The sequence below is a fragment of the Mya arenaria genome, chromosome 15 (genome assembly GCF_026914265.1).
Source record: "Mya arenaria isolate MELC-2E11 chromosome 15, ASM2691426v1".
NCBI classification, from domain to species: domain Eukaryota; kingdom Metazoa; phylum Mollusca; class Bivalvia; order Myida; family Myidae; genus Mya; species Mya arenaria.
This window is the reverse complement of record NC_069136.1, coordinates 34730902-34742619: the sequence shown is the minus strand read 5'-3', so window position 1 is coordinate 34742619 and position 11718 is coordinate 34730902. Positions and strand designations below refer to the sequence as shown.

The 11718-nt window shown below is 33.6% G+C and overlaps 1 protein-coding gene across 4 annotated transcripts in view; it reads right to left on the bottom strand.

Annotated features, from left to right (window-relative positions):
• Positions 1-505: 505 nt before the first annotated feature.
• LOC128219920 (ATP-binding cassette sub-family C member 5-like) overlaps positions 506-11718 on the bottom strand; it is a 43291-nt gene continuing 32078 nt past the window's right edge. For all 4 annotated transcript variants that reach the window (XM_052928094.1, XM_052928096.1, XM_052928095.1 and 1 more), the window contains 8 exons: positions 11004-11190; positions 10138-10227; positions 8337-8526; positions 7176-7335; positions 6157-6235; positions 5730-5843; positions 4863-5027; positions 506-4404 (listed from right to left, as the gene is read on the bottom strand). In XM_052928094.1, coding sequence (XP_052784054.1) covers positions 4279-4404; positions 4863-5027; positions 5730-5843; positions 6157-6235; positions 7176-7335; positions 8337-8526; positions 10138-10227; positions 11004-11190 — 1111 coding nt within the window. In that variant the 3' untranslated portion in view covers positions 506-4278. The remainder of the gene's footprint in view (positions 4405-4862; positions 5028-5729; positions 5844-6156; positions 6236-7175; positions 7336-8336; positions 8527-10137; positions 10228-11003; positions 11191-11718) is intronic.

The window sequence follows — 11718 nt, the reverse complement described above, 5'->3', positions numbered from 1 at the left end:
GGCCATTTTCCATCGAAAACAACCTCGGATGTGTATGGACGGTTTACAATGTCAGAAATCTTGACATTTAACTACGCTGCAAGTAGATCGAGTAGTAATTTCAATTTAGCAGATAAACTTTTTTTTGATTTTGCGCTTGGTTATCTTACTTATATATGCAAAAATAGACTTCACTGGCAATCAATTTAAACTTAGTTATACAAAATAAAAAAATACATTTGATTAATACTATAATTTAAAATTTTACGAACTACTTCTTCTGATGTACCGGTAAACATCCGTGGTTGATTTCGATGGAAAATGACCGAGGTGTTCCAAATGTTATTTTGCATTTTGCTTGAAGGCACCACCTGTGGTATTTCAATAATTACGCCATTAAGGACACCATCTTCTTGGTGGGCGTATTTCTTAAAAATGTAAAACATAAATTCCATTACAAGACAAGGAAAATAGTACACACAGAATAGCGATCGACAATTAAAAAAACAAAAACATTTAATCAACATCATCTATTCAACAATTTATTACACATATACATCAAATCAAAAAACAATGTCAACAATATATAAAATAATGTTTATGATCATATCAATAACACTTTACGTTCTTAAAAGTGTAAATATCTAAGAATTGTATATACAACAAAAATCGTCATAAAAATCCATTATAACCCTTAGCAGCCAAATAGTAAATTTAAACAATACATACATTATATAATACAACTCTTCTTGAAAAGGACATTCCCCCCACCCCCACCCCAACAGATAAATGTCTGCTCTGAGTGGCCGGACCAATTTAACAGGTTTGCCCATACGTATGCGTACCAATGGAACAGGTTAAAGGGACTAGATACCAGATGATACAAGTGAAAGAAAAGAAAATTAACATAAAATTGATATCGTTGTGTATCGTTGTTTCCTGGTGTATCATATCACTTACGAGTTACGACACATGCATCTTTCGCAGTTTTTGCGTATTGTTTTCAAATTCGAAATTTACTTGGTATGTCTACCAAGTATATCCAAGTAATTTAAAAATAGCATCGGTATTTGTATCTGCACTAATCATGTTGCTTTCACATGCTAAATATACACACTATAAACTGGAAAACCATTATCAGCTATTTTAAAACGAAAGTGAACTCAGCTGAGCCATACACAAAATAATTTATAAATCATGTAAAATGATATATTATCAGCCTTATAATAGCTCGTATTGACAATTCTAGGCTTGTTTTGTGGAAATAATGTATTTGCCGATTTTGGGACAACCTGGTGTCTAGTCCCTTTAAAGGATATATATAAACAATAACATTTTGACAATTAATGTGTTGGATAATTTATAATGCATTGTAAAGGGGATAACAGTGAAAAGGTATGGAATGGTTGATGTAGAAATTCAAATATAACTGTATACATGTGTAAGTATCTGTAGAAAACATTTAAAAATGATATACTTCAAACTATATGTTAGCAAAAAATAATCTTTGGAAATAAAAGCCTATTTCATAAAATTACAAAATCATGAACCAACCACAATTGTAAATTCAACGACCATGAGGTAACAGTGCATGATATGAAATTTGTCTTAAATGACATTAAAAAGCTTGGTGTTTAGGCCAATATAAATCAATAGCTAGATATTAGTCCATTTCCTTTTTAAATGGGAATGTGTTGGCATTTTTTTTTGATGACTGTTTCACCATTGAATATGTCTTCACGCTCTTTCTTATTGCATAAAGGACTATATATATGAGTAGGAAGATACTCTTAGTCTCATTGGTAGGACTTTATATATGAGTAGGAAGATACTCTTAGTCTCATTGGTAGGACTTTATACATGCGTTTTAATCGAACCACGAACACATCAACACCGAAGCTATTAATTTACGCAGTTCCTCTTAGGTGCAACAGAGCAAATGGGGCAGATGGGATGAAAATCTAGTAATTAATCTATAGTGGCCTTAAATGTTGTTTGCCATAAAATAATGTACCACTCCAAGAATGTTTTTGAATGACATGTTACTTAATTCTGCTAGCCAAGTTTACAATCAATTAAAACAAAATATTTATTTACTTGTTATATTTTTGTTCAACGTGGAACAAAACAGTATGATGTATTTACATATGTCTACCAAAAACTATTAATTTTAAAATGGGTAAAAGCAAAAATGATATATAAAGGTATAAAAACCCCAACTTCTTTCACCTCTAGAATTGAGTACTGTAAGCTTATGAGCTCTGCAATAGTGGAATGCTACTTTTTTCAAGGTAAACTTGAATCTTCTTCAGCTGAAAAAACTTAAGCAGCTTATTTTGGTTTAGCAATTTTTCTAACTTTAACCTGATTTTGATAGATAAAACTAAGCTTTTTGTGCTTATCAGACATTTAACTTCAATAAACTGTCAAAACACTTTTAAAAATGGTCAATAAATAACAGGTTATAGTGGAACAAAAAATTAGTGAGCTTAGCTTAAGCATTTTATTTAAGGATTTGTTGATTTTTTTCTTGCCTTTGTGCTGTATCAACGCAGTACTGAACGCGCGCTATAGCGCTTCTTGGTAATTTGCTCGCTTGCCCTACTGCATTCATACAGCATGTGTGCAAGAAAAAATGCAATCAATACTTATATACATTAAAATTAGCAGTACATTCTGCAATTGCGTTAATGATTTAATAGAAATGTAACCAACAAAATATGTTTGTATAAAATTATAGCAAACTTTGTAAAGTCATACATCTTTGGTTTAACTATGCTTCTCTAATACAACCTGAGCGCAATATTGAGACAAACCATGAGGTAAAAGCTACTTTGGTGTTATGCAATATTAATGTCAAGTTTCATCTGTACAAAAGACTAGGCAAATGTTAATAAAGCAGACTTAAGTAGTTTCAAAAAAATAGCACCAGGCCTGTTAACCTCTTTCTCTCAAATATTTTCAGATTTGTCACTAAATCATTTATCTGCCTTCATGTCATGATATTTGCCACTGTGTCATGCTAGTTGATCATGGAAGAAGTGTAAATGTTCGTGATCATACCATATTTTACATATCATCATACAAAGAAAAGCATCATTCATGGAGCCAACCCAAACTATTATCTCGTCCTGATATCTTGAAACTTCTTAAGCTTAATAGGCTTAGGTAGCTTATTTCAATTGGCCAAAATTCATGCTTGAATGCAATTTTGATAAATTAAAAATGGTTTAATGTAATTAACATACAGATAATTCCTTTCTAAAGTATAAAAACTAAATATATTTCCCTAACTATTGAAAACCAAAAATAGCGAGTTTAGCTTAATCCTGTTAAAAGGGACTTAAGAAGTTTCGAGAAATTGGGGCTCAATAAGTATTGCACTCCCATACTATTGTAAATTCTACTGCTGTGTCTACATCTATGTCATGTGATTTCTCTAATTCTAACAAAGTGAACCTAATGATCATATAGTCCTAGTTTGTCATGTTCCGTACAATCTAAAATATTTCAATGTATAATAATACATTTTACAATTATATAAGGCCTAAGCTATCTGCTCTAGAAGGTCGTTTTACCAGGCCTTTCTACTACCAGATTGGATTCACAATTCTGCCATTCTTTTCTTGAGAAATTCAATGATATTCAACATGTCTGCTACATGTATGTTTAATACAAACGTACATACATTCATTCTAAATTTAACCTAACAAATACATATGCAATGGTGTGGTATTCATAATACATCTTAAGTCATTTCTTAACTTAACTCAATTTCCTATGATTTTCATAGATTTCAAAGAATAGTATAAATGTTGTTTTTTTACATAAAAATATGTATTTTGAATCAAATAAATAAAGAATTTCAGATCTTATGAAGTGATTATTTCATATGATAAATGAGATACTTAAGAAAATAACTTAAGTTAGGAAATGATGTAAGCTTGCCTGCTCTGTTCTGTTCTGAATATTATTTGCCCATGTGTCAGAAGTTCTCTCAGACATTTTTATATCATTCAAATGGTCAATGAGCTATGCAAGTTTAAGTTAGCCAATAATATGTTCTATAAGCAAGTGAGAGTTGTCAAGTGCTATGTATACACAAATTCCGGTGTTTATACAGTAATGGTTTCCACCCCTCATCCAAAATACTGCGGGACCAATCCCCACTAAGGCACTTTCTCATAACCTCTCAAAATGGACACCTGTTAAGGTTTCTGCATAAAAATCAAAATGGTTCCATTTCTTTCGTCACAATCAAACTTTTAACTTAAACAATGTTCAACTCTGTCAGGTGTGTCAGTGATTCATGTTTTCCATGGATCCCCGATGCTGCTCGTTTTGTTTCTCCGCGGCGTCTAACATGGCCTTGAACTTAGAACTGCTGCTCGCCATCAGATCTTTGGGGCGTCCATACTCCACAACCTGGTAAGAAGGAAAAGGAAATTACATACTTAACTTGATGAATTCATACTGAACTGAATAGTTTTTAGGCGTCTTTAAGACTCAAGACTTCAAGGGAAAGGTTAATGTTTTGCATGACAATGATGCCAACAATGAGGAGACCAATGCGACTTTATAATTCCTAACAACGTAATTTGTATCCTTATCCTTAGACATGCCTCAGTGATTCCACTGAGATTAGTTGCAAATTAATATTATAGTCCTATCAAAACCTGTAGATTCTACTCTTTAAATTTAAGTTAAATCTAAGACAATTAAAATACAGCCACTGGACATTTTTTTAGGACAAAAAATTAAGGGCATATCGCCACCTTCATGCAAAAACTCAATAACGGCTTTTATTTCCATATGCAGTTATTGAGTTATTGCACTAGCATGTCAATATAATTGAAGCCTAATAGGACAACCATGTGACATACCAGCCCATCTTCCATGACCAGGATGCGGTCACACCCAAGCACTGTGTTCAGCCTGTGTGCAATGATCAACATTGTACAGTCAACAAAGGCTTCCTTGATCGTCTGTTGTACGAGGGCATCTGTCTCCGTATCAATAGCTGCAGTGGCCTCATCTAGCATCAGGATCTATAAGACACAGAATATAATAAGCCCAGAGATAAGTTTTTCATTTTTATGGTTATTAAGTTATGGCACGGACTTGTACATCTCATTAATAATCACACCACAGATCTAAGATTGAGATCCCGCTGCTTGCATTAGTTTGAGCTAAATGCTATAGGCACTAGAGGGAATTTCAAAGGTGTATAGGTCCGTCGATATGGCCAAAAGTTTTGCATGACTTCTTTAAACTTCCAAGGGGGATAACTTGACAATTATTCAAGGCAATGGCCGTTGCTACACTTGTGTATTGTAAAACCAGTTACTAGCAAATGTGTATAAAGTTCCATGTGAATAAAAAATAAATGTTTTTTAAGTTATGTCCAAGGTAAAGCTTTTGCATGACTTTTTCAAACTATCCAGAGGAATAACTTGTGAATCATGACAGCTAACATCAAGGTACATTCTGTACTTGTGTGTGTTTATTTGACAATATATAAACCAGGTTCCATTCCAATATGTCTCGTTGGAACAATTTAACCCGAGAGTGTGGTCTTGTGTTGTGGGGAAAACCGGAGTATAAAGGATTCCAAGTACACCAAAATTAATCAATTCATTGTTTTTGCTGATGTTCTTTGACAAATTCAAAGTAGGTACATTACATTGCAGCAGTGCCCACACCTTACACATGAGGTGAAATATTTCAAGTATTGTAGGTAGGTACATTACCTTGCTGTTGCGTAGCAGTGCCCGCGCCATACACATAAGCTGACGTTCTCCGACTGAGAAATTCTCCCCGTTCTCTACAACCTGGTGGTCCAACTGCAACTCCAGTGACTGGATCTACAACATTAAGTAAAATTAATGATAAGGTAAATATGTAATGCAACACTAAACCATACTGCAACTGCAATTTATACTCTAATGATTCACTCTTCATACCTAAGCTGTCAATAGAAAGTCAGGAAACTTTAACAGTATTTTTCTACAAACAATTAATTTAAAATTTGCAGCTTGAATTCTCAGCCTATAGTGTAGAAGCATTACCAGTAGTAATCATTAGGCTGTAACAGCTGATGCGATTAGGTGGCTACATTTCTTTCTTTTATTTCATAATTACATAACTTCAATTTAGCACAGTATTACAGCAACTTACGGTGTCTTTAATATGACATTTCCCGAGGGCTTCCCACAAGGCACTGTCTGCATGCTGACCAAATGGGTCTAAGTTGTACCTGGGAAAACGATAGATCGGGAATTTAAGGTAAGTTTGATTTGAAGTCACTATGGCAAACAAGTAAAATAATAAGCTCCGAAGAACGTTTAAAGTTTACATAATTTAATGATTTAAGGGCTGATCACATTTTTTCGTTTTATCATTTTAATAAAATGCAGGAGGGCACGTAAGCAAATCCTTGAATGGCAGTACTAGCACATTCTGGAAAATTTGCAAGCTAGCACTTGTATATTATAACAGCATGAATACACCAAAGAATGTGATCAATCCTTAAAAACTATCAATAATTTATTGTAAAAGAAAGCTTATCAACAAAAGATGTATAAAAGACACAGTTGATAACAGTTATATGCAAATCTTTAATAGTATGAAGTTGTGAAACAATTTATTACAAAATTATCTCAAAGCTGCACTCTCATAAATTGAACGTTTTGACAACTTTGTCATTTTCTGTCTTGGAATGAGTGAGTTCTTGAGTAAATGTCTGGAAACCAGTGATATAAGACTGCTGACAAAAAATCAGATCAAAGTTTTCATATACATGTATGTTTTAAAATTGAAGTTTTATGGCTAAAAGCGTTACTAAAGAAAAATAGGTTTTCTGACAGTTTTCCATCAAAATTGAGATCTGTTCTATTGTGAGTTATCTTTTATGACTCAATCGAAGGCATTGATGCCAAAATCAGCTGATTCTAAGATAAAAATTTAAAAAAAAGTAAAGACTATGAATCCATGAGAGTGCAGCTTTAATATAAATAACTGTAGATGGCACAATGTAACCACAAGTATGGTAATACTAATATGCTATGGTGGACATGAATTCTTGAAAGACAACCTACTTGTCCAGCTTGGCACTCTTAACAAACTGTAAACTAGAATATTTTTTTGAAAAATAATATCATTCAACAAGCGATCTTAACCTCAGTATTGAGCATTACCTAACGGTGCCAACGAATAGGACGGGATCCTGGGGAATGATGGCGAGACGTGATCGAAGGTCCGACAGCCCGATAGTTGTGATGTCGACATCATCTATGAATATGGTGCCTGACATAGGCTCTACTAGTCGGAATAAACCAATCCCCAAGGACGACTTGCCTGTAAGATGCCAAAGCTAATCTATTGTTGTCGTTTTTACATTCACACAACTAAACAAAACATTCAAATCAGAGTACTTAGACTTTTAACATGTATATGTGTTTATGTGTATCAACGCTGCATGTGAATATTTTGAATGGTGTTCTAAGTAATTTTTCAATAAAGCTGACCAATAATATTAAGTTTCCTGGTATATGCATGGTAAATCTAATTTGTAACGTCATGAAAATCATGCCAAATTGGAGCGCCAAATTTATTTGCATATGGCTGCAGGACTCACGTAAAATACATAATTAGCTTCTTTTGATTTAAATCAACTTGGCGTACTTTTATAATTTTAAAATGATGTCATTTCCTGTATGACATCGTGCTCTATATTACATTTACCATGTTAAGTCTCAAAATGGAAAAAAAATTGTTTCTTTGTTAGTATTTTGAAAAAGGCCTTAGTGCCGAAAGGTCAAGAAAGAGTTAAAACTGCACTCTCACAGATTGCACGTTTTGACAACTTTTTTTTTTTTTGCCTTGAAACGAGCCAATTTTTGCGAAAATCAATGGAAACCAGTAAATATATAAGACTGCTGACAAAAAAGCAGATCGCAGATTTTTTATATTTAAGTTAAAAAATTGATGTTTTATGCATTTTTCTTAAACCGTTAGTAACGGTTTAAGCCATAAAACATTAATATTCGAACGGAAATATGAAACTCTACAATCTGATTTTTTGTCAGCAGTCTTGTATCACTGGTTTGCAGATATTTACGCAAAAATTTGCTCTTTCCAAGACAAAAAATAAAAAAGTTGTAAAAATGGTATATCTGTGAGAGTGCAGCTTTAAAACTTAAATAAGGAATTAATAATTAGTTTCAAATTAAGATTTGGGTGCTACTGTATGCATTTGTAAGGAAACAGAAAAATATGAGCCAAGCAATCGATACATTTTTTATATAATATTATTTTAACTTTCAACAATGAAGGATAATTTCCTCCATTATATCTACCTGAGCCTGATCTTCCTACAATTCCAACCTTGTCCTTGGCCCTGATCGTGAACTTTAACCCTTTTAGTGCAAGGGGCAGGTTGTCACGGTAACGCATCTTGTAGCGGTCAAACCTGATTTCCCCGTTTTTGGGCCAGTCCGCTTGCGGGCGATGATCTTTGATGATTTCTGGGCCTTCTGATTCCACATTCTTGGGTAGGGTAAAAAAAATAATATAAGAAAGGAAAAATCACACATTTTTCATGTTTTGTCTGATTTTAAATCCCTGAATAATCATCATATATGCTTAACATCCATTACATGATTAATATTAATCACATTTGTCTAAAAACTAAAACATTGATCATAGCACGCCTTTCACAATATGCCATTCAAGTAAGTCTTCTAAGTATTCCTAAAGGCTCTAAAAATGCGGTTGGAGAGCAGTGTCCAGCAGTTTTGAAACGTTTTAATTTAAAGATTTTCTTATAAGTACAGGTATAGACAGAAATAATATTACACCGACTGAAACAAGGGGTCAAGGTCTTATGATTCTTTTATTATTAAGATTGTGATATCATGAAGATATTGCCAAATTGGAGTGCCAAATGAAGCAATCTTTTAAGCCCAATTGTCGCTCAGTGAAAGCAGTATCTGGCATTTCTTACGAAACACACAATAAATGTGTTTGTTTCAATTTGAATTAACTTATATACGCGAACTTGGAGCACAAATATTTATAGTAAAATGATATGATATCATAGTGTGTTTTGAAAAAGAACAAAAAAATTAACATTGAAAAAAATAGACCACATGAAAGCTTTTCTTAATCAAAATTTTGTTAATTTCCTTGTTGAAATATAAATAAGCACTATTCTCTCATTTGAAGCCATCTTGGAAACTTTACAAAATTATTTCTCCGTGAGGAACATCATCAAAACCAGACAAACTAGGCTAGCATGTGTTTGTAGGAGTTATCTTGCATGGAAAGGAAATCATTAATAAAGAACAAATCATACCAATTCTGAGGTGACTACTAAATTTTTCTTCTTTTCTAACACATGACAGTAAATCAAAAGCATGGTTTGACCATATCAGACCATTGGATGCTTTTCATCTTTATAGGCTTTGAAGCTGATTGTTTTGTCATTTCAAATGCTGAATCTACTTCATTTTTTGTTTAAATTAATTTTTTACCGCATTGCTTGTGCATCTATGTCAAAATTTGGTCACTTTATCAAATTGATAGTTCTTACAAATGTATGTTCAGCCAATTTGATTTTTCTTATAATTTTTGATAATGTAGTTAACTGCCCGCTACTACTCTCCATCTCTAACTGCTTTAACCAGTACCGCCCCCTTTGAAGCTGCACTGTCACAGATTGAAAGTTTTGACAACTTTTTCATTTTTTTGTCTTGGAACGAGCCAATTTTTGCGAAAATCCATAGAAAACAGTTAAATAAGAATGCAGACAAAAAAATTAGATCGCAGATTATTTATATTTAAGTTCAAAAACTGATGTTAATTTTCAAACAGAAAAAAATCTGCGATCTGATCTTTTGTCAGCAATCTTATTTCATTCGTTTGCTGATATTTACAAAAAAATTGGCTCATTCATTCCTCATTCCAAGACACAAAATAAAAAAGTTGCCAAAACGGTTCATCTGTGAGAGTGCAACTTTAAACTGCTCCTTTATAGAAAACTGATCATTTGAGCAAATCTGATAGTTTGTAGGACCTTGCAAGCCTTATAAAACCCCATTTCTTTCCTTTAAATTCCTGCTCGTGTTGCTACAAACCGCCCCATTATTTCCCACCTACCTCCGAGTACTGTGTCAGCCTCTGGACAGCAACAAACTTGGCCTCACTTTCAATTGCCTGCCTGATTGTAAACTGGAACAACCCTGTCATCTAGAATGATCGAATAGATAAGTTTGTAAGGAATATTGCTTCCATCAAAGTATCATCATTTATACAAAACACATGAGGTTACGGCTGAGTAATCGTCCATACAGTGGGAGGAATAGGTCGCTTATGTTGGAGTGTCACCATCTATTCAACTGGTGGATTTAGGATAAGGGGGTAGAAATTACATGAATTACACGGAATATTAAAATGTTTTGTAATGTGGCTGCACCCGCCACCAGTGGTCATCATTAGTATTTCAAATACAAAGAATACTGTTTAAATGTTTTTGATGGTAAGATGCAGCCACATTATTATTTAATTAATATGCTTCGCAGACAACACAAAAGGTATGACATACATTTAGACTGCTACGAAGGACATGTATATTAGTTTAAACTTATTTATTTTTACAACGATTGTGAAACAAGTTATTTCAACTTATATTAATCAATCTCGTTGGCACAATGTTGCACGAGAGTGTGGTCTTGTGGTGTGAGTACCAGAGTACCCGGAGAAAACCTACTTGTCCGGCTTGGTGACCACAAACCAAACTCACATACGCCCAGGCCATGATTCAAAACCTGATCACCTAGGTAAGAAGTGAGTGCACTAACCACTGCCCTAACCAGACAACCAAATGTGCATTCAACTCTGAATTTATATGTATGTATACATTCACCAGACACATAAACATATCCAACAGTACATCAACTCATTGACAGAAAATACACCACTAAAAACATTTACAACAAACAAGGATAAAGAATCCATTTTCTAACCTGTATTGCGAAAGACATAGCGAGCCCAGCCATGGCAGGGTTGATGCTCTCGTATGTGAGAACGATACACAGGCCCGTTAACGCCACAACACACGTGCTGATCAAATCGAGACGGAAAGCCAGCCAGCGGTTTGAGCAGAAGAACAGGTAGAAATATACACTGTTCTTGTCAACCAGCGTGTTAAACCTGAAATAGTAGATGATATTTATAAGCTTTTAGCTTTCGATCAAATTCCTTAATATATGAACAGAAATATTCGTTCTCGTTTATACATTTTCATGAATTACAATATGTTTCAACAAAACCTGGAATATGAAAAGATGTACAAATGTATTAAAATATCTACTTTTCTTAACAGTGGGCTTATTGCTGATTGCTTAAAAACTTTGTTAAATTTAACAGCGTTGTTAATCTTAGCTTTGTTAACCTTAAATCTTTACTCATCTGGTACTAAAATGGACATATTTGTGATCTCAAGTATTTTCAGGGCTTTTTCTGCCCATTTTGGGAAAAAGACCCTAGACATTTTGGGAAAATTTGCATTGTGAATATGTCAAAATTGGGAAATTGCACAGTTAAAAGAACAAGCTTTTCAGTCTCCTGCGAATGAGGAAATTATAACATAATTAGTTTCTTTTCCCTTTCAAAAGACTCAAAACGGCTGAAATAGCAATCATTGGGGTGTATTATATCTATTGCTATCATGACAGATAA